At 40.6% G+C, this 27,930-nt stretch overlaps 6 protein-coding genes across 6 annotated transcripts; 5 read left to right on the forward strand and 1 right to left on the reverse strand.

The window, feature by feature from the left end:
* Nucleotides 1-319: 319 nt before the first annotated feature.
* LOC117813396 (claudin-like protein ZF-A89) lies at nucleotides 320-1,410 on the reverse strand. The gene has a single exon (XM_034684582.1). It carries the CDS (start codon nucleotides 1,252-1,254, stop codon nucleotides 622-624), a length of 633 nt encoding a protein of 210 aa, XP_034540473.1. The 5' UTR covers nucleotides 1,255-1,410; the 3' UTR covers nucleotides 320-621.
* Nucleotides 1,411-4,210: 2,800 nt separating this feature from the next.
* Nucleotides 4,211-5,003, forward strand: LOC117812753 (claudin-like protein ZF-A89). The gene has a single exon (XM_034683666.1). The coding sequence runs from the start codon at nucleotides 4,276-4,278 to the stop codon at nucleotides 4,906-4,908; it is 633 nt and encodes a 210-aa protein (XP_034539557.1). The 5' UTR covers nucleotides 4,211-4,275; the 3' UTR covers nucleotides 4,909-5,003.
* A 2,231-nt stretch (nucleotides 5,004-7,234) lies between these two features.
* Nucleotides 7,235-7,813, forward strand: LOC117812333 (claudin-4-like). Its single transcript, XM_034683025.1, has one exon. It carries the CDS (start codon nucleotides 7,241-7,243, stop codon nucleotides 7,796-7,798), a length of 558 nt encoding a protein of 185 aa, XP_034538916.1. The 5' UTR covers nucleotides 7,235-7,240; the 3' UTR covers nucleotides 7,799-7,813.
* A 3,923-nt stretch (nucleotides 7,814-11,736) lies between these two features.
* LOC117812332 (claudin-4-like) lies at nucleotides 11,737-14,888 on the forward strand. The gene is made up of 3 exons (XM_034683024.1): nucleotides 11,737-12,265; nucleotides 12,500-12,742; nucleotides 14,270-14,888. Exons 1-3 carry the CDS (start codon nucleotides 12,131-12,133, stop codon nucleotides 14,708-14,710), a joined length of 819 nt encoding a protein of 272 aa, XP_034538915.1. The 5' UTR covers nucleotides 11,737-12,130; the 3' UTR covers nucleotides 14,711-14,888.
* A 4,481-nt stretch (nucleotides 14,889-19,369) lies between these two features.
* On the forward strand, nucleotides 19,370-21,847 carry LOC117812307 (claudin-4-like). Its single transcript, XM_034682995.1, has one exon. It carries the CDS (start codon nucleotides 20,374-20,376, stop codon nucleotides 21,004-21,006), a length of 633 nt encoding a protein of 210 aa, XP_034538886.1. The 5' UTR covers nucleotides 19,370-20,373; the 3' UTR covers nucleotides 21,007-21,847.
* A 3,844-nt stretch (nucleotides 21,848-25,691) lies between these two features.
* LOC117812312 (claudin-4-like) lies at nucleotides 25,692-27,697 on the forward strand. Its single transcript, XM_034682998.1, has one exon. It carries the CDS (start codon nucleotides 26,124-26,126, stop codon nucleotides 27,096-27,098), a length of 975 nt encoding a protein of 324 aa, XP_034538889.1. The 5' UTR covers nucleotides 25,692-26,123; the 3' UTR covers nucleotides 27,099-27,697.
* The last annotated feature ends 233 nt before the right edge of the window (nucleotides 27,698-27,930 follow it).

Consider the following 27,930-nt stretch of genomic DNA (forward strand, 5'->3'; position numbering starts at 1 on the left):
GACCTGTGGTTTCCCACTCTCTCTTCCCAGTTTCCCACTTTATCCCATGTCTTATCTTATAAGGATGTAGATGTATTGTTTTCATCTGTTGTTATTGGTCTTTATCGTTTGTTATGAACTCTGTTTTGTCCTGCTGAAGATGAAAATGAGCATTATGGCTAACTGTGGCATGTTTACGTAGATGCTATGCGGATATGTTCATAAAATATGCACTGTCCCTTTAAATAAATAAGCACATTAGCTTTGTCTTTCAACAGATCAGACATATAAAATACACTGTTGACAAAAATACTCTTTATTGAAAAGAAACATCGTCAAAATATCTCATGGCTTAAGTACATGACTCTTTATGAAGTGCTTATGTTGTCAAATAAAAACACAAGAGGTACATCAGGGTAGTTTCATCCAGAGAAGAATAAAACAATGTCAAAACTAAAATTCTAAGTCATTTATTGTAACATGAAGTGTACAAAATAATTTCTTGTGTCTTTCAGGAACAAAAGGCGACAACATGTTAGTTTAAAGAGCGTAAAGCACAGGTGAACAGATTGAATGAACAGGTTTGTGCTTCTTGTAAAGTTCTTTTTCAAAATGTCCTGCTCCTCGTGTGATGCACAAACTTCAGACAAATTCCTTCCCCGGTGTTGTGGATTTTGGCGGGGAGTACTTTGCTCCATTGTAGCGGTCTCTCCCTGACGGGCACTGACAGCAGAGAAGAGCTCCTCCGATCAGCAGCAGTCCTGATGCTCCCCAGCCAATGTACAAACACGCACCCAGCTCCCTCCGCTGAGCATCAGGAACCATGGGGTTGTAGAAGTCCTTGATGACCGTGTTAGCCGGCAGCGACACGGTCACCAGACACAGAGCCCCGCTCAGGATGAAGAAGACACCCGCGGAGATGGCCACTCTGGCTTTTGCTACTTTGTCCCCGACGCATGTTGTGCATTTCCCTCCAACCACGGACAGCATCAGGCCAAAGAAAGAGAACAGGATGGCGATCACCACCATAGCCCGGGCTGCCTGGAGGTCCGGGGGCAGGGCTAGCAGAGAATCGTAGACCTTACACTGCATCTGACCCGTACTCTGCACCACACAGGTCATCCACAGGCCTTCCCAGATGCTCTGAGCCACAACAATGTTGTTTCCAATAAAAGCAGAGACCTTCCACAAGGGCAGCATGCAGATCAGGATGTTTCCAATCCAACCCAGCACGGCCAGTCCGACGCCCAGAATCTGCAGCCCTAAAGACGCCATTTCTGTTTTCTCCTGCTCCTTCTTGCGTTCAGAATTATCACTGGGCTGCCAACTAAAACCTCTCCGACTGTGGAGAAGTTTTATAGGGGCCACAGAAACGCCCAAGTAGCCCCCTCTCCCGCTCAAAGACAAACATCCATCAAGCTGCCTTTGAGTTCAGAGGTGTTTCTCTCACACAAAGAAGCCCTCTGGTGCCCCAACAGAGCTCTGAGAGAGAAAAGAAGCTGAAAGCAGCGTGGTCCAGGAACAGCTCGCCAAAGTCAATTTCTAATGATGTAAAAGTTGAAACATTAGATCTGACCTTATGGAAAGAGAACGCTATCTCTGAAACATCTTCATTGTTAAAGTATGTAGTGTTGCTACATGATAGTTCCTATGTCTTTTAAAAACAGACACTGACAGTACAATGAAATCCTTGTTGTGTTGCCCACTGATGTTACAAAGAGTGAGAAGCTCGGCTACTCTGAAGAAGCAGACGTGCCAGACTCCAGCGGCTACAACTACTACTATCCGTCTCACCACTATCATCTCTCTCTCTCTTCATCTCCCTCTATCCCTCTCTCCAACACGGTCTCAGCAGATGTGTGTCTAACATGAGTCTGGTCCTGCTGGAGGTTTCTGCCTTTTAAAGGAAGTTTGTCCTTGCCACTGTAACTTGCTAAATGCTGCAAAGTGCTCTGCTCATGGTGGATTAAGATGAGATCAGACTGAGTCCTGTCTGTAAGAGGGGAGTGGATTTTATCCTGTCTTCATGTTGGGTCTTTGTTAATAATAGAACATAGCATTTTCAATGAGGAACAGAGATATAATCTGCACTTCTGTACATACTTTTTATAATACTGTTATTTGATCGTATTTGTATGTATATCTTATTTTAGTCCTTTGTCTGATATTCTTACTTATTGAGTATAAGAGCAACTGTAATGACTGAATCCGCCCTATCAGTATTTCTGATTCTGACAGTTTTAGACAAACACACTAATTGTACTGCTATCCTTAAAAGCATGCAGCTCATGGCTATAAAGGCCAAAACCTCCAGCTTTTGCACCACCAAGTGGCAGGAGTTTGACTGTGACTAACCAACCCTGCTGTTGACTCTGAAAGCCTCCAACACAATGAACATATGTAACATATGAGGTTCAATATCATCCTTTTTGTTGAACCACAAACACATCAGCTGATGAGGATAGTCATAAAGGATCATTTGAGGTAATCTGTAAAGGATTCATTAATAAACGCTTTTTAAGTTTTGACTAAAAGAACCAAATACAGGGAGTCCTGCAGCCGTGGAGCCCAAACTGCAAATGCGACCTCTCCTCTTTTGACAGGTCAAGATGTATGAACCAAGAGTAATGCCCCGCTAGATTACCCCAGGCAGAGGTCAGGATCATATGGAGTCAGCAGTTCACATATTTAATCTGAAGCCTGATCATTTAAGGCTTTAAAAAACAAGTAATTCTAAAACTCACAGGTCGCCAGTGCAGGGTAACAAGGACTTACTTTATGCGATAGCTTCACTTGCTTTATGTTAACAGCCTGGCAGCAGTGTTTTGAATTAATTGCAGTCTCTGGATGTTGCTATTGATGATATAAGAATAAAAGGGATTACAGTAGTCCTGTCTGGAGGAAATAAAATCATGATGACTATATCTAAGTCAGCAGGAGAAAGAGTGATCTTATTTAAGTTAAATGTCTCAACTGAGCAAGGCAGGACTTCAAAACGTTGGTCTCCTGGTGTCAAAAGAAAGGTCAGAATAAAAAATGACCCGTAGGTTGCAGGCCTCTAAACATATGTTATTAAATAGAGCATTCAGACTGGAGGTCAGATTATTAATGTAGCTAGAGCTGGGGTCAGAGGAGGTCAATAAAATGAGGATTCATTCAGCTGTAGGATATCTATATTCTTTGTTAAATTAATATTTGGCTACTACCAACAAGCAGACCAAGAGGTCAGCTGAGGCTCACTGACACATGGTGAACACAGGTGAAATCACTCTGCTTGATTACTGCCTGAAATAAGGTGTTAAGCAGGCAGTCTCTATTAAAAAACCTAATGTTCATCTTCTTCATAGATGTGGTAAAAGTGATATTACAAAATGCTGCAACAAGCTAGTAGAAAATAATTCTTGCAATTGTGAAGACTTCATTCAACTTAATAGGGCTTTATAACTCAACTCATTTTTATTTACATAGCACCTTTCATACATTCAAGCATGCAGCCCAAAGTGCTTCACAAATATAAAAGCAGGTGAAATGATACAAGGCTAAAACAAGAGAAGAGGAAAGTAATATGAAGACTTAAACAAAATAATGAAATCATTCAATTATAATCAATAAAATAAAATAAAATGTTATAAATAACAGGAAAACATCATTAAAATAGAATAATTAAAATAAAGTTAGATAAATAACAGAAACAAATAATTACAATAAAATAGTAAAATAAAATTAGATAAATATCTGAAGAAAAAAAAATTAAAATAAAATAAATACAATCAAATCTGATAGATACCAAAGAAATAAAATAAAATAACATAGCATAAAATAAGACAGAATAAAATTTAAAAAAAACTAAAATGATGCTAAAACAATGTTTGTATGGTAATAATGTTAATTATGCAATCCAGGGCTGAAAATAAATTACAGCTAGATTAAAAAAGTACGTCTTGAGCTAACTTTTAAAAACCCTCTGACAGACTGAAGAGAAAGATTCATCAGTATTGTTTTAGAGGTGCAGTCTGTCTCTAATTTCAAACCAAACTTTGACATGAAGAATGTGCAACCTTCCCAAAGTCCTTCAAATAAACCCGATCCTAACTAACATGTCTCTTCTACCTGAGCATGGGTTGTTGGAGCAGCTTAATGATCACAGGTGTTTCCAATTTTCTGACAACCAATCAGGAGAAGCCACACCCTCCATGTGGGTTCTGGGTATAAAACCACAGGTCAAGAGTCAATCAGTATTACAGTGCTGCTGCTTCATCACACTGCATCTCCTCATCCGTCTTACGTGAGACAACAATGGCGTCTGCAGGCCTCCAGATTTTTGGCATCTTCCTGGGAACCATCGGCTTTCTGGGAGACATCATCATCTGCGCCCTGCCCATGTGGAAAGTGTCTGCCTTCATCGGGAACAACATTGTGACAGCGCAGATCTTCTGGGAGGGCCTGTGGATGAACTGTGTGAAGCAGAGCACCGGACAGATGCAGTGTAAGGTGTACGACTCTCTCCTGGCTCTGCCCCGTGACTTGCAGGCGGCCCGTGCCCTGGTGGTGATCTCCATTCTGGTCGTTCTCATGGGAATACTGCTTGCTGTCGCTGGTGGAAAGTGCACCAACTGCATTGAGGATGAGGTGGCCAAGAGCAGGGTGGCCATCGGTGCAGGGGTGTTCTTCATCGTCGGTGGTATCCTGTGCCTGATCCCTGTGTCCTGGTCTGCTAATGTTATCATCAGGGACTTCTACAATCCCATCCTAGGTGACGCACAGAGGAGGGAGCTCGGAGCGTCACTGTTCATCGGCTGGGGATCTGCTGGACTCTTGCTCATTGGAGGAGGACTTCTCTGCTGTTCCTGTCAGCAGCGTAAAGACAGCAGATACTCGGTGAAATACTCTGCCCCTCGCTCAGCAGCCAGCGGAGGAGCTTATGTTTAGATGTCAAGAAGTAAAGCCTGAACTCTCAGAGCCATGTTTTTATAATCTTAAGCTAATGTATTTTACCTGTTTTTTAATAAAACTTTTAATGATGACTACTTGTTTTCATGGAATTTTCTCAAAGGTGTGTGTGTGTGATGTTTCAATGAGACTAAGAGCAAAAACTATCTTTCTTTGGTGCCCCCTGCAGTTCTTCACCTATTACTTGAACAACGTAAAAGTCCAGCCAAAGCTACTAAAGTATATCACCCACCTAAGGTGCTGAGTTCACATTAAAGAAGCAAAGCTGAATAAGTTGTCTTATTTTTAGAGCGTTGCATTTTCACGTGCAGCGTCACTGACTCGGTACAGAGGGTTTGTAGAATCGGGAGGTCAACTCATGTAAAAGGTGACAGAACTGGCTAACACTGCTTTTCTATCTGAAGTTATGCTTGTGAGTAATTGCGGATTAAATCAAAATGTACATTACCAACAACCTAGTCCCTGATGTCACCCACAACTTGGAGATGAAGATACATGGTCCACATGGCCCTCTGAAAGTGAGCCAGAGTGTGACTACCTGAAACTTAGCCTAGCAGCACTGCTCTGGATCCCACAGTCAGGTAGGGCTGTCAATCACAATGTGTTTGGCCACGCCCACTCAGTCTTCAAAATCACAAGTTCCACAACAAAGTTCCTCGAGTTACAAAAGTGAACTCTTAGGCCCAATCTCAATGTCCTCCCAAAGCCCTGAGCCCTTCTTGACTTAAGTGATGTCACCTGGAAAGTGATCGAGGGCAGGAGGCTGTAAGGCTTTAAACTGTAGAACTGGGAATGGGACAGCACTTAGTGACTTCTCACGTGACCTACATGATGTCATTTAGCTCACCTTAGTGGTGTTAGGGAGTTTTACTGCACAATTTTTACTTTCCTCAGATTCAAGGCGCTTAAGGGACTGACTGCCTGATTGTGATGTGATCCAGGCTCTTACTGTACAGACTGCTAAACCACAACATTTAAAATATATAACTATAAATATATAAATTATACTGTGTACACATATATGTGAAGATAAATAGATTCAGGCTGTTTTTTATATTTATACTTACAGGCAAACTTTTTTGCCTGTAAATTTCATTGCAACTTTCATGCTCCATTTTTACTGTTGCACTTTTTTCATTTCATGTTACAACGTTCGTTTGCCTTTCCATGCTCGCGGGCTTCCCCTGGGAATCCTGTGTTTCACATCACAATGCTATGAACTCTGGGTAATTCCCTTACGCTAGGGCTGCAAAAATGCCCACTTACGGAAAGGGGGCATGAAGGGCTCAAATAGTCTGAGAGAGATCCCTCACACACTTGATGATCTGGCAGTGGGACAGACCTAAACCCTCATGGACTTAACAGGAACACGCCTCAAAGTCAGTAAGTGCGTGTGGGTGGACATTGAGATTAGGCCTTACTCAGATTTTTGTGCATCCTTTAAGGGTCTTTCATAATACCATCCCATGAGTATTTCCACTACTTCAAGTGACATTTTCAAAGGTTTTGAACCCACAACCACAACAAGTTAAAAACCAAAAAAGCTGCTTCTGCCAAATCTAGAAGTCTGATGGATGTCCTTCAGACTAAATAAGTCATTCAAAGAAGCGTTATCACATTAAAAAAACCTCCAAAGTAAAAACATTTAACTGATTGGGCTTGTTGTTCAAATAAGTGAACCTCAGCCATGTTCAACATCTGTTTATGTCCACAGGAAACAATGAATGCTGTCATTTGTGATGCTTTCAGTGTACTTTCTTCATCTGGTCTCTGGCAGCAGTTGTTCTCAAATTGTTTCCATGTTTTATTCATTCATTTATCTACTTGTTGCACTGCATTGAACTTTCAGTGATAAGTTTGAATCCTTGCAAACTAAGATGACACTGCACACATGTTTTACTTCCATACTGGTCTGTACAATGATCAGTTTTTCAAAGTTTGACCTGCATGTGCGGCTTTTCTTTCTCTGTTAATCATCAAATTGCCTTTTGTATGGGTCACAAAGCACTCCTTCATTCAGGACTGCTTCTGTCTGCGGCTTTCTCCTCCCACTTATTCGTAGTGAGCAGGAATCAGGACGAGCAAGAAACCTGACCTGAAAACTAGCAGAGTCCCCTCCCAGATGCTCTACCTCCCATACCTGAATTGAAAACCACATAGCAAAACAAAGCCAGCAGCTCTGAAGGCTGAGTGAAAGCATTGTGCTGAAAATGCTCTCCAGCTCGGCTGAAGGGGAATTTTGTTGCTGTTCCTGACTTTGTGGCGAACTGAACCCTCTCTCTCTTGGAAGTTTTTTTATTCTTCTGCTAAAATGCAGACTCAGCTTGTTGGTGTGTTTTTAGGAATCGTTGGCTTCCTTGGCACCATCCTCATCTGTGCTCTCCCTGCGTGGAAGGTGACAGCCTTCATTGGGGCAAACATCGTCACGGCCCAGGTCTTCTGGGAAGGTTTATGGATGAACTGTGTGATCCAGAGCACGGGTCAATCGCAGTGTAAAGCCTACGACTCCATTCTGGCTTTACCACAGGAGCTGCAGGCTTCCCGGGCTCTGATCTGCGTCTCCATCGGTGTCTGCTGCGTGGCCATCGGGCTCACTGTGGTCGGGGCCCGCTGCACCAACTTCTTTCGTGATGACTGGCGGTACAAAGGTCAAATTGGGGTGGCTGGAGGTGTGGTCTTCATATTGGCGGGGCTCTTGTGTCTTATTCCGGTCAGCTGGTCGGCTCACAGCATCATCACTGGTTTCTTTAACCCTTTGGCCTCTGAGGGGAGGAGGGGAGAGCTTGGAGCTTCTATATACGTGGGCTGGGTGTCTGGAGCTTTGCTCGTCATTGGAGGAGTGGTTTTGTGCACCACTTACAGATGCTGAGGACGAGGAGCAAGAGGGGGGGATGTCAGGAGATCCATGAATCAGACAATGTGGTTAAAAATGAACAGAAGTGAATACTTTATTTTTCATGAAGGATCTTTTTTAATCTTAGTTTTGCACTACTGACACTTTTATAAAAAATCAGTCAACAATCTGTGCAAAATATAAAAATGTGTTGCCTAGCCAAGTGGACAATGTAGTGCATAAAGAAGGCATGCTCTGCTGAAGAAGGTATGATTGTTTTTAAAGGGCAGAATTAAAAATGAAGTCTGGTTCAGACAGTTTTTGTATCCTGTGAGAAATGTATCAGTGTGTGTATTTGTTTTAGTTTGGATGATACAAATGATGGATTCTGACAAACTTTAGACAAACTTTTAAAACAGTATTTCTTTTTCCAAGATTAGGAAGGACACTTCATGTTTACAACACAAAATGTTGACTTTTTTGTGAGTCTCTGTGAAAACTTTGAGGTCATTTTGAACAGCCTACAAAACAAATGTCAGAATAAAAATGTGCTTCAGTATTTTTTCATACAAGAGATGTGATTAAAGTTGAATTATAGAGCAAATAAGAAAATGTATGAAGTTCTCTGTTAAATCTAACACATTTTCCTGTAGCGCTGACACATTGATCTTTACTGTCATGTCATGTTGAGGACTGGTTGTATATCTGTATATTAACAAATCAATATATCCTCCTTCTTTTTACTTCTCTGTGTCTTTCAACATTATTTTTAAAACTGCAAATTTCTAATTTATTGTAAATTATGAAAGCAGCAGGGCCATTACCAGAAGGATAACCAGGGGTGGCACTGCCCCTCCCCATTGAAATCTGATAGGCCACCATTGATGCCTCCCTAAAATCCTTCACTGTGATTAGCTGTTGTTGTTGCATATTCTTGAACAAAACATCAGAGTCAGACTTGATGGTCTGAGTCTCATTAAATGATCCAGAACACTCTGTTTTTAATCACTTCACAACATCTCAATGTTAGGCAACATCCTGGTCCATTGGCAACACCCACGTCCTTAGAGAGCATTCCTTCAAAGTTCCACACACGCACTGAAGTTTCCTGTGAAATACATAATGTTATGAGCCCAAACACATGACTTTAATTATTGCAAGTCCCACAGGCCCGCCTCAAATCAACACACACATCTGGTTCCAGATGGCAGTGATGCTGCACTTATTTGAGCTTATGGGAACTTGTAATATATATGATTCCAATCTGTGGCTCCCTTCCCAGTTCCACACATAAACTAAAGTTTCCTGTGAAATTTGTTACGAGCCAGACACATGATTGTCATTTTAGAAAGTCCCACAGACCTACCTCACATCAACACACATCTGGCTCCAGGTGGGAGTGATGCTGCCCTTTGAACTTATGGGAACTTGTATTGTGTCTTATTCTCATAACCTCATTAGAGTTACACAATGCCTGAGTGTTCCGGTTCATGGCCTTATTCTGGTCTGATACCAAACTGTCAAATACTGTCAGAAACGGGACTAAAATTGACTCTGTGGGCTGGTATGTAAAAGGCTGGCTTTATAAATGTAACTTTGGACAAACATCTTGTGTTGAACCAAAGCGGCAACCTCCGATCGCAAGAATTGAAGCCAATGCGGATTGCAGTTCCTCGAGTGTCCACTAGAGGCTGGCTCCGGAAGTACTGGAGACCACATACACACAGGTGACAGGTGGGAACACTGTAGCTGTTGGCTATGAGGCTCAAAGCCCGCCTCTTTATGTCACACTAGCTTGACGGAAGTTAGGTTGAGTTCAGGATGTCCAATATGGAACCTACTGACGATTGGCTTCAAAACAATGCTTCAGAAACAGATGGGGGACATCATGGATTCTCCATTTATTGTACAGTCTATGGTTCTAATTTAAGAATTACACCAACAACACGTGTTTTCACTAGGGCTGAACGATTAATTGAATTCAAATCGACATCGCAATGTGATAGAATGCAATTCTCACACGTGCGAGCGGGGGATGAAGAAAACAACTTCGGCCATGCTAAGTTTTGATTTGTTGTTTTATTGTTGACATCTTTAAAAATGGCCTCAGCAGAAGAACCGATCATATTGTGACGTACAAAGTAATCAACACGCTGAATATCAACATGTGGAGCAGGCTTATAAATAATCTCCGCAGACACAGAATCAGTGAAGACCCAGACAACATGTGGATTTACTGCAACAGGACAACTGAACAGAATCATATTTTAGTCTCACAGTGTCCAGTTTTCTGTCTACTGGTTCTTATTGAGAAAAATAAGCATGTTTACGTGGTCAGGTGTCAGTCAGGAGCGCAACCGGGTCATAATCAGTCCGGCAGCGGATAGGAGACCTGTCACTCAGCTGCAGCCCCCAGCTGAGCATCTCCTCTGTGTGCAGTCAGCTGATTCACATCGAAACATGCTTTAAACTTCAAACACTTGTTTGGTAGAATTTAGTTAAGTAGTTGTGGTGAACGCTTACAAGACTGCAAGTCAAAGTAAGGTTACAGCTGTAATTCAAGTAGATATAAAACCGTCTTTCATAATAATTCATGCTTCATTTGCCTTTATCTTAAAATAAGTCTAGCCTATAAGAAAGAACAATTCAATCTGATATTGTTTATTATAATACAGATTGATTTATTGCTTGTGTTTGTTGAAAAATACATGAGAAGAGGACCTTGGAAAAATAATCGCATATTAAATCGCAATATTAAGGAAAATAATTGGAATTAGATTATTTTCCAAAATCGTTCAGCCCTAGTTTTCACTCTGTTTAAGATCAAACGACTATACACAGGAGTAGAACAACTGTTAGATGGTTTAATGACAGCTGTTGAAGCACATAGTGAAGACACATGAGGGGAAAGTTGTTATTCTGTGTGTGTGTTTTTACAGAGAGCCCAGCCACCCCTGTCAAAAAGTCTAGACCATAGACTGTATAAAATATGGACGTAGGATCCGTGACATCACCCATCTGTTTCTGAAGCGCCGTTTTGAGGCCAATCGGTGGCGGCAGCCATATTGCTGCTGTCGAGTGATTGTGACGTAAAGAGGCAGAGTTTTAGCCTCCTAGCCAACAGCTGCAGTGTTCCCGCAGTCAGCTGTGCCTCTCATTGGAAGACTTGTAATCTCAATATCTTCGAAATTGAAGCATTAGAAAAAATTCACCCCCAGTACAGTGAGAGGACATCGAGAAATGAGCTATCCAGACTACACTCGTCTTTTGTACCAGGCTGTAAACATGTTTATTTCTGCTGTAAAGATCGTCTTTTTCCCATCCATGTGTATGTGACTTCCTGTACTTCTGGAGCCAGCCTCAAGTGGATCTTCAATGAATTGTAGCTCTAGCGAAAGTTCAGACAGGAAGACTATAAAGCAATCACAGCAGTTGTTTAACTCTCCTCTCCCGCATTCAATAGCTCACCCGCTTCCAGCTGCACGCTCCGGAGCTCTCATTGGTTAATCAGCAGCAGCGTCATCCAGTAGCTCAGTGGCGCGCCCTTATCATCAGCCATTCAACTCTCTGCTGTCTTTTTAAATGTGTCTCTCTCTCCTGCTAGATCCGTCTTGCATTGATGGCGCGCACCCCTCCACCTCCCTATCTCAACCTGGTCTCTGCAAGTCTTCAATTCCTTTGATCGTCAACCACCACCACCAGTGTCTGGACTCTAGGGGGATTTCTTCAGCTGCCAAATTCACACATCCTACGCTCACAACATTATCCCCATAGAGTCCTTACGCCAAATATTTCTGTCAAATTCCATCATTCATTCAGTTGTTATAAATAACCTTAATATTCAAATTGTGTCTCTCCTGATTGAACTGCAGTTTTTAGCACTTCTGCATTGGACTCATATTTTTAGACCGGAGGTTGCCGCTTGGTCTAGACACGCCCCTGAACGCTAATTAAAATGTTTCGTAGCCGTCAGCCGAAACTATCGGAGACAACAAGAGAACTATACGTTGGGACAGTGTGTTACATTAACCGTCCCTATGTGTACAGAAGCCTGAAAAACTAGATCTGGCTTTAGCTCAGAGGTGTTTGAGTACTCTGTGTATTTACAGAAAGCTGACAAGATCCTTAACTCTTGACCAAGTTTGCACATCTCTGTTGATTTTTGTGTGTCATCTGACTCTTTAACATAACAGCAAAACAAAAGAGCGGACAAGAGCAGCTTACTCTCTATTTCACCTGAAACTCGACGAGTCTAATCCAACACCTGCCTGAGATTATTCCTTTTCTAGAGTCCTCCAGGATATTTTGGGTGATTCGGCGTATCTTTTAAGAGCTCTGGTTTAAATCAAGCGCTGCATATTTACTTAAATGGGGGGCCAGGGCAAGCAAATCGGGGGCCTGGCACTGGCTCTGTTGGGTACTTTTGGAGTGTGTGTGACATGTGGACTACCGATGTGGCGTGAGACATCATTTGTAGGAGCAAATATTGTGACTGCACAATCGGTAAGTGAAACTGACATTACAGATAAATTCAGTGTATTTGCTGCATGCTATCGTTTGACATCTTCCATGTTTTATCCATTATGAGTACACATAGTTATAGTTCTGTTCCTAAATGTGCATATTTGACCCTAAAACTCAAAACAATGATCATGTAAGATGGAAAAGGGAAAGACCATGTCACCTACATCCAGCCTCGTTACGTCCCTTTAAAGCTTCCCTCTGTCTCTCCATCAGGTGTGGGATGGTCTGTGGTTCCACTGTATCATGCAGTCCACAGGTCAGATGCAATGCAAGAGACACACTACGCCCCTCACCCTGACCCCTGACCTTGAGGCTGGACGTGCCCTCACGCTGATCTCCCTCCTGGCTGGTTTCCTGGGCTTCATCGTCACTCTGCTGGGAGGAGGTGTAATCAACTGTAGCGGAACTCCACCTGACCCCCTAGAGCCTCCATCCTCTACCTCCTCCAAAAAGAAGGTTTGTTTACATGTTGTTTTCAACACTGAAATGTACCTATGACAAGAAATCTACTAATGCTGGTCACCCAAAATGTATCACTATTTTTTCTCCAACTTTATGTAAAGAAGATTTTAAATATTTTAGACCAACAGTGTGATATACAACAATAAGGTATAGAAATATAGGATAAACAGAAATTGTTACACCTGAATGTCAACTCCCTTACAAACCCACCACCAAATACAAGGCCATTCAACAACTACAAAAATAAATAAATAAATATAATTAATTTTATTACTATTATAACTATTATTATTTTTATATTATTATTATTATTATTATTATTATTATTATTATTATTATTATTATTATTATTATTATTATTATTATTATTATTATTATTATTATTATTATTATTATTATTACTATTCATAATAATAATAATAATAATTATAATAATATAAAAATGTATAAATAAATAAATACATGTTATTATCATTATTAAAAAAATATATATATATATATATAAAAATAATAATAATAATAATAATAATAATAATACTAATAATAATAATAATATATAAATGTATAATTAAATAAATAAATAATGATAGTAAATAAATACGAAATAATAATAATAAAATAGAATAAATAGTATTTAATAAAATAAATAATAAAGAATAACTTAAAATTGCACATATCAATCCTTTAACTCCCTGGAGAAATCTTCACTCATTATTTTTAAAGGAATTAAACTTGCATTGCCCAAATAAGGGCATGGCTGACTTGATTGACAGGCGGGCACCCTGTAGCTGTTACCGAATAGGTTAAAGGCCCGCCTCTTTACCTCACACTAACTTGACAGACGTTCGGATGAGTTCAACATTTCCAATATGGCTCACGCCAATGATCGGCTTCAAAACAGCGCTTCAGAAACAGAGGGGGACGTCACGGATACTACATCCATCTATTATACGGTCTATGGTTTGATCCCAGGTTGGGACTTTCCATGAGAGATACGATTCTATTGCTCTCCTGACGCTGTGGTCTGGTCCATGTTTTGAACTACCGTAGTGAACTTGGAAAATTAATCAAGATAAATAAGAAAGAACAGTAAGACAGACCAGTAGTGTTGTGGTTTGGAATGCTACCTTACAGCAAAGTGTTCCAGGGTTCAATCATGGGAGTATGTGGGACCTCGAGGTAATATTTTCTTAATGGTTGAAAACTTTCACCCTTATTTTTCTGCATAAAAGAAGGATAAATGAGCTTTGAGACAGAAGTCCTAACCACCAAGCCACTGTCCTGCCTTCCATTGTTACCCTGCTTCATTCTTTTCCTTTCAGCAGTTCATTACTGTAGTTCAAAAGCACAGCCCACACTACAGAGTGAGCCAATGAATCAAGACAACTTAATGGTTCCTGAGCACAATGGATGTGTTGTTACAGTAATTGGGCCGTGGTGGTGGAGCACAAAGTGATATCGTTTCATGGGGACGATAATTCCTTGTGACATCCCTGATCACTGATGCCTTTGTTTTTGCAGGCCTCTCTCCTTGGTGGAGTTGTGTGTGTCCTGGCTGGCATCCTGTGCCTCATTTCAGTCAGCTGGTCAGCTGCAGCAACCATCTCTGTCTACAACGACCCCTTTGTGGCACCGTCCATGAAGAGAGAGGTGGGCTCCTCCGTCTACATCGGCTTTGCCTCATCTGCGCTGCTGCTCCTCGGTGGGGCTCTAATGTGCTTTGTCTGTGGAGAGGAGGAGAGAGCCTCACCTTCCTACTACTCCTACATGCCGTATACCACTAATAGTCAATATACCAATGCTTCATACCGACCTAATGCTAATACACCGACGCCTTTGACAATCAGACCGAACAGCGTGAGGATGAGTGATTACCCTGCCCCGAGGACGGTGGAGACCGTCGCCCAGGTGCATAACTCCTTCAGGAAAGCTCGGAGTGAGGCTGGTACGTACAACGCCTGAGACAGATCTGGGACACCAGAAAAGGGGAGGGGCTCATTCATTGGAAAATAGACATTTCTCATTCTTGACATTCCCAGCAAAGACATAACACTGCCAGGTGTCTTTTATTTATTGTGCTTCAAACTTTGAAGTGTTTTGTTGCTCTGACGATGATCTATTGTAGGAATGTGCTAAGAGTCAAAGGTTGTGAATAAAACTTTGCACACTTTCTGTGGACAGACCAACAAAGTTTGATTATCATTGCTCTTGATTACTAATTTAACAAGAACCAAACTGCCTACTGTCCAATCAGTCAGAGAAGCTTTTCACATCCCTCACCGTTAGTCCAATGCAGATGCAAAAGTACAAAATGCACACAGATGTCAGTTTTGGGGAAATGTGTTTGAAATTAAGGACATTTATTCTGGAGAAGTCTTACATTCGAACATAAGAACATCATTTATTGAATTTTAAGACAATAAATTATCCATTTCAGACTGGTTGAACGGTGAATCCAAGTATGGGGAAATAAAAAGGGTATGTTCAATGGGTTAATTCTATAAGATTACACAAATGTAACATTTTGTATTTTGTATATTCTTTGGTTCTGCATATTTAGCACGTTTTTTGTGATGTATGTATAGAAAGTGAAATTATAAAGTAGCTCTGTTTGAGAGAGTATGAGTAAAAAATATCTTGATCTGTCACTGAATTTTATGGGGCGCTGTTTGTAAAGTTGTGCACATTGAAAATAACAACATTTCTCCACAGTTAGCTCCAAAACGTCATAAAAACATAGTGTGAATTTTAAAAAGTCAGTTTTTCATCACATTTAGAGGAAAATTTGTGATCTTTTCACTTTAATTCTGTTGTGACAAAAATATATTTTTAAATCACTGTTAAATCTAAATGCTAAATTTAATTCAAAGTGTTAAATCTAAATCTAAAGTTTAAATCGAAATGTTGAATCCAAATCGAAATGTTAAATCGAAATAATAAATTAAAATGTTAAAACGAAATCGAAATGTTAAATCTGAAATGTTAAATCTAAATCTAAATGTTAAATTGAAATGTGAAATCGAAATGTTGAATTCAAATTGAAATGTTAAATCGAAATGTTTAATCCAAATCGAAATGTTAAATCGAAATGTTTAATCTAAATCGAAATGTTAAATCGAAATGTTAAAATCGAAATGTTAAATCGAAATCAAAATGTTGAATTTAAAATGTTAAATCTGAATCTAAATGTTAAATTGAAACGTTAAATCGAAAAGTTGAATCCAAATCTGAATGTTAAATCTAAATTGAAATGTTGAATCCAAAACGAAATGTTAAATCGAAATTTTCAATCTAAATCTAAATGTTAAATTGAAATGTTAAAATCGAAATGTTGAATCCAAATCGAAATCTTAAAGCAAAATGTTTATTCTAAATTGAAATGTTAAATAAAAATATTAAATCGAAATGTTAAATGGAAATGTTCAATCAAAATCGTAATGTTAAAAAGAAATGTAAATGTTAGTCTCAATCAAAATGTTAAATCGAAATGTTAAATCCAAATATAATCCAAATGTTAAATCCAAATGTTAAATCAAAATCTAAGTGTTAAATCGATAAGTAAATGTTGAATCTCAATCCAAATGTTAAATCCAAATGTTAAATCCAAATGTTAAATCCAAATGTTAAATCAAAATCATAATGTTAAATCAAAATCATAATGTTAAATCAAAATCATAATGTTAAAAAGAAATGTAAATGTTGAATTTCAATGTTAAAAGATCACAAATATTGCTCTAAAGAGATTTTAAAAAAGGGACTTTTAAAAATCCACACTACGTTTTTATGACATTTTGGAACTAATGTTGAGAAATGTTATTTTCAGTCTGCACAGCTTTACAAAAGGCGCCCCATAAGCTTTCATAAAAAGGACTGATGGACCGAGGACTTAGATATCAAAACATCTGGACTTTACAACAGTGACTCTCACAACATGTGGCACCGTGCTGTCACTTCAGATTTGTGTTCAGTGTCCTTTCTATAATACATCAGTGAGCAGTGAACTCATCACACAGGTGGTGCTGTGTCACTGTCCCTGACTCTGCTGCGAGGAGGACAAGAGGGACTTTCCCTGTTAACATGTTTTCATGTGTCAGAGAGTTGTTGGTATCGACTGTCACCGTGATCACTCTGGAATGAATATAACAAAACCTCTGATCTCTGATAAACAGAATCACACCTGTTACTGGCTGTCACATTTCACTGACTGTGTTTGCATGGAATTGAGCATGTTGATTATGAGCCATGACCCGGATTTGAACATATTCGGGTCATGGCGTTAGCATGCACACAGAGAAACATATCCCTGTATGCATGATAAATACTTACATCACAGTTTCTGATTACTGAATATTATTTTCATAGATGCCTGTGGTGTTTATTTTTACAACACAAACCGCAGAAAGGTTTAGCTCTGAGAAAAATGAGATCACTGTAGCTTATTGCAGACTTAAATGTCAACATCATGCAGCAGGTACAGTGTGTCCACCTCATTTCCATCACCAGGAGATGAGACTGATAGTAAATATTAAACATCCTCAATGCTGACAGGTGTCACCTAATTATCATGTGGAACAATCGAGCATTGAAACTGTCTTTTTTCTTTTTCTAATGAATTTCATGTGAACAGTCTAATTCTGCGTTGTGTTGTTTATTATTATGATGCTGTGACACCGAAACTCTGCACCTCCACACACACACAGACCTCCATGTAAAGACACAGCCCGCTCCAGCTCCTATGCAAATAAAATTAAAGCATCACATTCTGTGAAAGTGAATTAGCATAACTCTCCATGCATGTTAGCTAGCTCTCTAAACTTCAAAAAATAAAAACATGACATGTGAATGAAATCAAAATACCTACAAATAGTAAAACACCAGGCAGCAACCTCCAGCTATGAGAATTGAGGCCAATGTGGAAGTGTCAAAAACTGCAGTTCCTCGAGTGTCCACTAGAGGCTGGTTCTGGAAGCACCGGAAACCACACACACACCCATTCAAAAATCCAGATCCTTACAGCAGAAATAAACATGTTCACAGCCTGGTTCAAAAAACTAGTGTAGTCTGGATAGCTCATTTCTTGATCAGCACACACTGTACAGGGGTGAACGCTGCAATTTCGAAGGTATTAGATTACTAGTTTTCCATTATGAGAGGCACAGCTGACTTGATTGACAGGCGGGAACACTGTAGCTGAAGGTTTAGATTAAATTCAGCATTTCCAATATGGCTCCCACTGACGATTGGCTTCAAAACAGCGCTTCAGAAACAGATGGGTGATGTCACTGATACTACATCCATTATTTATACAGTCTGTGTAAACACACAATAGAATCCTAGGAACAAAAGTATACAGAAAACAATGAAGTACATAATAGGATGGACTATGATAATAACTTAGGCTAAACAATAGACACCCACCTCTCACACAGGGAAAACATACAAAGGGGAGAGGAGAGGCAAAACAAATATAGAGAAATAACCACAGAAGAAGAAATTCACAAGAAGGAGGGGCAGCACAACAAACACAACTTTAAAGGTGACATATCAAGCAAAATCGACTTTTTAATGGTTCTCTACCTGAAATATGTGTCCCTGTCTACAAACCCCCTGAAAATGATAAAAAATCCATTTTGCCCCTGTTCTGATTTCTCCACCTTTCTGTAAATGTGTGCTGAAACGAGCCGTTTTAGTTTTCAGTGTTTTTCATACGTCACACTCAACGACATCCGGTCTGTAACAGGAAGTCAGAGCTTGGAGCTTGTTCAGCCCATAGACTGAATAAAATACAACTCAACCCCTCCTCCGTTTTTCATTCCCTGCACACGTGTGTGCTAACAAGGAGCTTAGGAGGGAGGCATGCTAGTTGTAGGCTGTCTTAATAAACACAAAGGTCGGTTTTACTCCCCACGTCTGCAGATTTGAAGATCTAGGGGATGATTTTTATTTGTCATGGAAAAGTGCTAGCGATAGTTAGCATAGCCACATAGCTACATGTTCGTAGCTGTGTACCAAGACACACGTCGACATACTGACACATAAAACAACAAGAAACACTAAATCTGTGACCAATGGTTCAGAAAGGTCCTGCTGCAGGCGCCTCTCCGTCAGGATCAGATTCTGGATCAGATTCAGAGGGTTAAAGTAACGCGGGTCTGTGAGCAGCTGTATATATTAAGCCAACATGTAAACATTAGATCAACATGCTGGAGAGCCGAGGCCACATCCACTTCCTGAGGGGGCGGGGTCAGAGAGAAAACAGAGTGTTCTGAGGAGGGTTGAAGAAGAGGGTTGTACAGGCAGACCTGTTGTTTTTTTGAGCAATAAACTTTAAAGACATGTTTTGGGGACCTCTTAGACCAATATATTTTGATGAAAAGAGCGTAATATGTCACCTTTAACAGAGTTTTGAGGTCCTATGAGTAATTGAATGATTGCCAGGTATATATTGTGTAATTATATACAAAAAGAACTGAATTACACAGGAACATGTCCGACCCTGTTACATTCATATAAAAAGAACAATGATTTCTGAGGTCAAAAGTTGTTATATTTACTGATCATTATTTAAGAACCAACAAACAAATGCACAGACAACAACATACAAAATACAGAAGAACCAATACCCCCTCCAGATGAAACAGGTAGGGCAACATAAGTGCAAAATATATGCAAATAAATAGATGAAAATAGTTTAGGAGCATCTAAACTTGAAATTCTTAGGTTCTTTGTCACTCTCGCTGCTGTCACCGTGTTTGTTCAGCTGATGCGTGACTTGGCTGAGGCCTGCGGAAACAGTCAGCTGTCAGAAACTGGGGTAAGGCGCATACATGCCACAGAAGCTTGTCTTCTTTCTGAGTTCTCCAGATGGCAGAATCCAGTAAAAGGGCTTTTCCTGGTTTCTGAAATGATATGATGATAACACGTACAAACACAAAAACAGGAGCCTTAAAATCCCAATTAAAACAGGGACACAAGTCCGTGTAAACACACTATATGACAGAATTTGGGCTTTGCTATTTGGGCTTCAAAATGTGTGTTTCTGTAATGTATAACTAATAAATAGATGTTGGAATGTCTCAGGTTTTTTTTCATTTGAAGGGACTGAAAGCAAAAAAGAAAATGACCCTGAAACTGAGGTTACCACAGTGCATGCAGAGGCATTGTTTCAGAGTTGATAACTCTGAACGTCCCTCTTTGTGTGGTCAGTATCCTCTGAACAAATACCTCACTGCCTTGATCACAAGAGAACAGTTTAAAACATCTGCTAATATTTCCAGAACACCGCTGAATTTGTGTTGAAACAAAGTCTTTCCTTGTGTGCTTATTTAAAACCTTTTTTTTCTGTTTGAGTGCCTCTTTGTGCACGAAACTCTGCTGTCCTCTAGCTAGTTGTAAAAGCAAAGTGGTCGGGCAACATTTCATCACAAACCAGTTTCAGCTCAGAAAAACTCCTCCTCTGACATCAGCTCCACAACAAAAACCTGTAAGTGAAGAAGTTCTGAGCCTGTCCCCTGAGTGGGCAATAAAAACCAAAACCTCCTCCTTTGTCTCGCTCACAACTAAACTCCTCCAACTCTGAACTGCACACAATCTGAGCTCCTTGAAGAGATCCAAACAGAGTCAGCATGGTGTCTGCTGGAAGACAGATGCTGGGTTTGACCCTGGCTGTCATCGGCTTTTTGGGGAGCATCATTATCTGCGCTCTCCCCACGTGGAAGGTGACGGCCTTCATCGGTGCCAACATCGTCACTTCTCAAGTCATCTGGGAGGGTTTGTGGATGAACTGTGTGACCCAGAGCACAGGCCAGATGCAGTGCAAGATCTACGACTCCCTCCTGGCCTTACCTCAGGACCTGCAGGCCGCCAGAGCGCTCGTTGTCGTCGCCATCATTGTTGGGTTCTTTGGGATCCTTTTCGGAATTGTTGGCGGCAAGTGCACCAACTTTGTGGAAGATGAGAGGCAGAAGTCCAAAGTGGCTATTGCTTCTGGTATCATCTTCATCATCGCAGGTCTGATGGTGCTCATCCCCGTCTGCTGGACCGCCAACACCATCATTCGTGATTTCTACAACCCAGTCCTGACCAACGCTCAGAGGAGGGAGCTGGGGGCCTCGCTCTACATCGGCTGGGGCACGGCGGGGCTGCTGTTCCTGGGCGGGGGCCTCCTCTGCAGCTCCTGTCCCCCCAGGGATGAGAACGACTATGATGTGAAGTACTCCAAGACTCGGTCTATGGAGAGCAGCAAGGCTTACGTTTAGATTTTCATACAGAGAAGAAGAAGAAGGACTTGGACAAACTGCAGGAAAGATATGAGAGGAAGAGTTCATCTTACTCTTCTCTTTTTCACGTTCACATTGTAGACTATTTGTGTGTCCTTGTGTAAGTTAAGCTTGTGTTTTACTCTCAAAATCTTCCTTTTCCTCTAATGTTTTTCTCTGTACATTACTCAAATGTCACAGTTTCCTTCTGTGTTTTCTCGTGTTGTTTATTTATCTCACATAATCTCTCAGTTTGTTCTCCATGACGTGACTCTGCTGTGAATGTAACACAACGTCTACTAATGTGAAACCTGCCAGATAAGGGACTGTTTTATCTGAAAGCTGACTTCTTTAAACTGATGATTTATGTTTGAATGGAGTCGTATTCACATTGAGACTACATCTCTTTTACACCGTTTCCCATCTTATTTTGGCGGGTTATTTATCTTGAAATGAAGGAACGGTTACAGAATTAACGGCCGTAAAAAAAATGTGGTTTTACAAGTACCCTTGTGTAAATCCTTCAAACAGGTTGTGTGACACTTTGTTTGCCTCCTGTTCTTAAAACAGTGCTGAATAAACAAAAGACTGGGCGGTTGAAAAATAATGCTGATTGTGATGTGTTTGAAGTTGAATGTACTGCTTTCTTTTTTTTTTCTTAAAAGACTGCAAAAATATTTGGAATTGTTGTGTTACAGAAGAAAAAAATGAAGGATGACCTCAACATATGAATAAATACCAGACATAGTTATCCCACACTCTGACTCTGTGAGTGGAGGTTTGTTCACAACTGTTGGAATAACTTTTATAAAATAAAATAAAACTTCTTGTGTTCTTGAAACGAGAGTGTGCCCTTCTTTTATGAAAATGTGTTTAGTTATTTTGGGCATTTTCAATTGTTTTTTTTTCAACTTTATTTATAGAAGATTTTAAACATTTAAGACCTACAGTGTGATATACAACATAAGGTATAAAAATATAATAAAAATATTCCCACCCACCACCCATAAAAGGCCATTCAACTACAAAAAAAAATAAATAATAAAAAAATATATATAATAATAATAATAATAATAATAATAATACATATAAATAAATAAATAAATAATAATAATAATAATAAATATAAATAATTAAATAATAATAATAATAATAATAATAATTATAATAATAATAATAATAATAATAATAATAATAATAATAATAATGATAATAATAATAATAACAATAATAATAATAAATAAATAAATAAATACAAATATATATATTTTATAATAAAATAATAATGATAATAAAATGGGGAAAAGATGGCATTTAAAATTAAATTTAAATTAAATTTAAGTTTATGTAGTGCCGCCTGCAAGCTGGTTCAGGCAGACAACTCGAGCTGCACTTGTCCATACTGACAGGTCATCCTTTCTATCAGCTGATCTCAACATCCTCTCATTTGGCGATCTATTAAAGCTGCAAGCCTTCCTGTCTCTGCCTCTGCCTTGTCAGTGCTACAGCTCCCCCTGCTCCAGTGCTGCGTGCAAACTTTCGAACCCACCTTCTCCCCAGCATCCACCTGTAGGCTCTAAGGGGGGTTAGTCCTGTCTCATTGCTCCTCAACGTCTGCATATAAGTCTTTCTGTTAGGAGTAATGAGGTTCGGAGTCTAGACACCAAACACAAATACTGTATGCTGTATTAATAAACTTCAGCTCTGTGAGTTGTCTGACTGAAATTTGACTGGGATAATGCACATTAATCAACATTTCAACAGTATGTCAGTATTTATTTACAGTATGTAAATACTCCGGATTTAGCATAATAGCTCAATTTCATCTGCAGTCCTAAGGCAGGTATTTACATAAAACAAAAACAAGGTTTAAAGTTACAGGACGTCACAAGACAGACTTACAAACAGATCTTACGTACAAAACGTACACTTTGTGACGTTATTAAAACAGGATAGAAGGTGAGGACAGAACCCCCTGGAACAAGCATCATATGAGGAAACAAACATGATTCATGAGTTCATGACTGGCTGTTTTTTAACCAATGTTTATGTGTTTTTTTTTAAAAGTACAGTAGTACTCAAACTTCCTGATATGAGCTGCTCATTTGTTCCAGGAGTGTGTGCCTCTAGCGGACTCTACTATTTGACTGAATTTGGTTTTACGTCTCGGCACATGACAGTCTCCTCTTGTTTGTGCTCTAGTATTTATCATCAACAAACTTTAAAAACAAGACAGATATCAGCATAAGTTTGAAAATGTTCAATGCTTTAAATACTATACTTCCTTACTATGATGCAGCAAAGGAAATGGAGATGTTCCTGTCTTAGAGTTTGACTGTCTTCTTCAAGAGAGACTTGATGGGTTTTAACAATAGACTGTATAAATAATGGATGTAGTCTCCATGATGTCACTCCTCTGTTCCTGAGCGCTGTTTTGAAGCCAATCATCGGCAGGAGCCATATTGGAAATGCTGAACTCATCCAAAAGAGTGTGACGTAAAGAGGCGGGGTTTGAGCCTCCTAGCCAACAGCTATGTGTTCCCGCCTGTCAGTCAAGTCAGTCACGTCCTTATTTGGGCAAGAACTCGTAATCTTAATATCTTCTGAAATTGCAGCGTTATGAATAAATTCACCCTCCGTACAGTGTGTGCCGATAGAGAGATTAGCGCCATAGACCCAAGATGTTTTTTTAACCAGGCTGTAAACATGTTTATTTCTGCTGCAAAGATCGTCTTTTATGAATGGGTGTGTATGTGGTTTCTGGTGTTTCTGCAGCCAGCCTCAAGTGGATTCTCGATGAATTGCAGTTTATAACACTTCTGCATGGGCTTCATATTTTGAGACCGGAGGTTGCCGCTTGGTTTAAACGTACTGGCTGTTGTGTGTGACCAGGTTGTAAAACAATATGTGATGTGAGAAAGTGTCATTGTGTGCATATAAGCTCTTGCTGACTGTGAAGTGAGGAGAGGTCTTATACGGCGGATATTTGAGAGGTTAAACTTTATAACAGTTGAGATTTGTGCCTTTATTTGATAGGACAGTTTAACCCTCCTGTTATGTTGCGGGTCAAATTGACCCCTTTTAAAGTTCTAAAATCCAAAAATATATTGTTAAAAGTATTTTTTCAGGTATGAAACTTCTTCTGCTTGGCTTAATAGGTGAAACATACATATAAATGAAAATGGTTGATTTCACATATTTGCAACCCCCCTCTGCATGTTTATAGATATACTGTTTGTGGGTCAATTTGACCCGGCAGTCAAAGTGGAGGCTAAAAGGGGTCAGAAGTGTCAATACTAGTCGTTTCTTTGCAACTGTGTGACATATTTCATCCCACTCATACACACAAGCACACACACACACACACACACACACACACACACACTGAATTTCCCCCCCAGGGGATCAATAAAGTTATATCTTATCTTACACTCACACACACACACACACCCTTTTAAGATGAATTTTAATTAAAAACAAGTGAGTTATCCTCATTGAACCATGATCTGTTAGAATTACACCATTGCACTAAACATTGATTTAAATGGTTAGTAATGGAGTTAATAATGAGATTTAAAAAATGTTTATTGGAATTTTTTGGGGGGTTCTGACACTTTTGGATAATTAAATATGCCCCGAGTTAAATTGACCCTGGAACATTACTGCTGTTCCTTAGAAACAAACATAACAGGAGGGTGAAGAGAGACAGGAAACGTGGGGAGTTTAGAGAATGGGGGGATGACATGCAATAAAGGGTTGCAGCTGGGATTCGAACCAGTGACCTCTGCGATGGGCATCTGTATATGGGGTGCACTTAGACTGCAAGGCTAAAACTTAGACTGTTTTTTAATATAATTATTGACTTTACTGGACAGGACAGCTGCAGAAAGACAGGAAATGTGTGGAGCAGAGGGTGGGGGAGGATGCAGCAGGGTGTCGTTGAGCCAGCAGTGAGGGCTGTGGTCCTCTGTATACGGGGCACACCCTTAAACCTCCAGGCCAACAACGCCCCCTGAAAATGACATTTGCATTGCAGGTAAAAAGTGTCTCTGAACATCACAAGGACGGAGAGATTAAAGATTATTTTGAGCCTGATTATGTGTCAGGTTGTGTGTGTGTGCGTTTGTGTTTGTGCATGTGTGTGTGTGATTATAGCTCGGAGGAGTTTTGCATATTTCAAACAGGTTTTTCTGCACAGAAACTGCAGTGAGTATGGAACAGGTTTTGGGAGATTGTGTTTCACGTCCTTCTGTTAGAAGAATACATTCCACCTGCACACGCCTCCATTCACATGCACTAATGCATCACCAGAGGATGAGTGTTCAGGGATAGACTCTGCATGAACTAACGTCAGGTTTTCTTATCGTCCTTTATTTACAGTGAATGTATAGTTTCTCAAAAAGATGTCACTTTTAAACGACTATTCAGGACCTCATGATGATGCACCCTGTACACAAATCCAGCGCCCTGAGGCCTTCATTCTTTCGGCCTTCTCCAAAGCTTTTTGTTTCTAAAATAATCTCCTGTGATGAAGATAATGAAGGAGGGATTAGGTGATGTCACCGTTTCACAGCAACCTCTCTCTCTCTCTCTTCCTCTCTGTATTTTTTTTTGTCAACCTCCTCCCCTTTCTTTTCCCAATAGAGTAGGTGTGGTGCATCAACACCTGACCAGAAGCACACAGGCAGCCGCTCAGGTGACAGGGAGGAAAGAGCACTCTCAGGCGAAGCAATAAAGAAAGAGAAGACACAGGTGAGAGAGGCGGAGGGGGAAGGAGAGGACAGCAGGTACGTGAACAAAGGAGGAGGGGGAGGCAGAGGGAAAGCAGGCTGTAAACAAATGAGCCGAGGATAAAGTGAGACACACCTCGAGTCAGGTTGAAGCTGTCGGACAACTGAAATAGCCAGACAGGACTCTGCGTTCCTCTGATAGATACTTTGAAACATTGTAAGAGTAGCAAGGAAAGAAAGAGTTGAAGAATGCTCAGAGATGGAGGCGTGTGAAAACAGCAACATCACCGGGTGAAAGACTGACCAACAAGAGAAGAGAAGAGACTCTACAAAGCTCTGTGAGGATTCATCGAGCAGCTTTGGACACCTTCCTTCCACCTCTCCATCATGGCCTCTCTGGGGATTCAGATGCTGGCCAGCGCCCTGTGCCTCCTGGGCTGGGCCGGGGTCATCATCAGCTGCATCCTGCCCATGTGGCGGGTCACGGCTTTTGTTGGCAGCACCATTGTCACCTCCCAAACCATCTGGGAGGGGATCTGGATGACCTGTGTGGTCCAGAGCACGGGGCAGATGAGTTGCAAACCTTACAACTCTCTCCTCGCCCTCAGCGCAGACTTGCAGGCAGCGAGGGCTCTCACTATCCTCGCCATCGCTACGGGGGGCATAGGCCTCATTCTGGCCTTTATTGGAGGGAAATGCACCCGCTTTTTGGATGAAGCAGGAGGAGGAGCTAAAGGCAAGGTGGCTGTGGTAGCAGGGGGGGTGTTAATCGCCACAGGGCTGCTGTGTTTGATTCCCACATCATGGGCAGCCGGGGCCGTTGTGAAGAAGTTCTACAGCGCCTCCAACGACGCCCAGCGGAGGGAGATTGGTGCCAGTATCTACATCGGCTGGGGGGCGTCCATTCTGCTCATGCTGGGAGGGGGTTTGTTCGTCAGCACAGCTTGCCCTCTAAAGGCCCACAACGACGACAAAAGCCCCTCCGTCCGGTACCTGGTGGTCCGCTCCTCAAACGGGTCAGTCCCCACAGGTTCTCATCACAGCAGAATACCGATAGAGAAGACTCAGCCTGTCAGGACCATGTTTCCAAGGTCCCAAAGCTACGAGGGGGCGTCCACAAAGTCTCAGATATACACAAAGCCACCCTGGGAAGACGGGCCCGAGTCAGGCTCGAAGCAGCAGTCAGAGAGATCGTGGGCACCGTCAACAAAGTCCCAGATGAAAAGACCGGGGTCGACTAAATCTGAGAACAGCGAGGCGCTGTCGACGAAGTCTCAGCTGAAACGAAAGATGGAAGACAATGTATCAGTGAAGAGTGACAGTGAGGACGCATCCTCAAACCCAGCGAAGACATACCTTTAACTTTTACACACCGTGTGCACCTAAACTAACACACTACAGAAGTTTGACACATTAAGAGTTACTTAGAAGTAGAAGCTTTCTTATTTTATGAGTGCTCACTAAAGAAAAACTGTCAGAATGATTTAGCAGAAGTTATCTTTATACTTTAAGATGTTTTTTGATGAATGGACACAAGAAACAGGATGTAAACAGTGGTCAATGTGCATGAGAATAACAGCTTTAATATGCTATGTTTTTGCACTAAGAGTCAAATCAACGTTAATCCAGGTGGAAGTGAAGTATGCTCTGTCTTCTTTTTCCAGAATGTTCTTCTTATTAATGTGACAATGTGATCCTCCACTGTTTGTACTCTCTGCACTGAATGAGGATGAGTCCGTCCGCATTACCTCAGACTTTTGCTACTGCTGGACAAATAGCAACTTTTATTTGTGTGCATTTTTTAATATTTGCCCCTTTTAATGAGAAACTGTGTTTCTTGTTTTTGTGTGATAATCAACAATGTTTCTGTGAATATGTTGATTCTGGCCTCTGTCACAGCTATACAATGTGATTTAAGTTTACTCCATGCCGTTAACAGATATTGTTACATTTACTTTTCAATAAATTTGTGTAATTTGATAAAGCAAGTTGTGCTTTTTTCCCCTTCAAACTGCTGAACGTGAACTGAAAAGAGCTCGTCCTGCAAAGTTTACAGCATCCCTGGACTCTCAGTCCTCTTCCTGGCATTTAAAATCCACAGGACAAACTGGTTTGACAGAGAGTGAGGTTAAAAAGAAGCGTGCAGTGTCACGGGAGGGAGGCATGATGTGTTTGTCGAGGATTCAAACGTAGT

Source organism: Notolabrus celidotus, chromosome 5, assembly GCF_009762535.1.
Source record: "Notolabrus celidotus isolate fNotCel1 chromosome 5, fNotCel1.pri, whole genome shotgun sequence".
Taxonomy (NCBI): domain Eukaryota; kingdom Metazoa; phylum Chordata; class Actinopteri; order Labriformes; family Labridae; genus Notolabrus; species Notolabrus celidotus.

Coding starts and splice junctions, on each gene's coding strand:
- LOC117813396 (XM_034684582.1), bottom strand. CDS start 1,254: ATGGCGTCTTTAGGGCTGCAGATTCTGGGCGTCGGACTGGCCGTGCTG.
- LOC117812753 (XM_034683666.1), top strand. CDS start 4,276: ATGGCGTCTGCAGGCCTCCAGATTTTTGGCATCTTCCTGGGAACCATC.
- LOC117812333 (XM_034683025.1), top strand. CDS start 7,241: ATGCAGACTCAGCTTGTTGGTGTGTTTTTAGGAATCGTTGGCTTCCTT.
- LOC117812332 (XM_034683024.1), top strand. CDS start 12,131: ATGGGGGGCCAGGGCAAGCAAATCGGGGGCCTGGCACTGGCTCTGTTG. Junction 12,266..12,499: donor ATATTGTGACTGCACAATCG/GTAAGTGAAACT, acceptor TCTCTCCATCAG/GTGTGGGATGGTCTGTGGTT. Junction 12,743..14,269: donor CTACCTCCTCCAAAAAGAAG/GTTTGTTTACAT, acceptor TTGTTTTTGCAG/GCCTCTCTCCTTGGTGGAGT.
- LOC117812307 (XM_034682995.1), top strand. CDS start 20,374: ATGGTGTCTGCTGGAAGACAGATGCTGGGTTTGACCCTGGCTGTCATC.
- LOC117812312 (XM_034682998.1), top strand. CDS start 26,124: ATGGCCTCTCTGGGGATTCAGATGCTGGCCAGCGCCCTGTGCCTCCTG.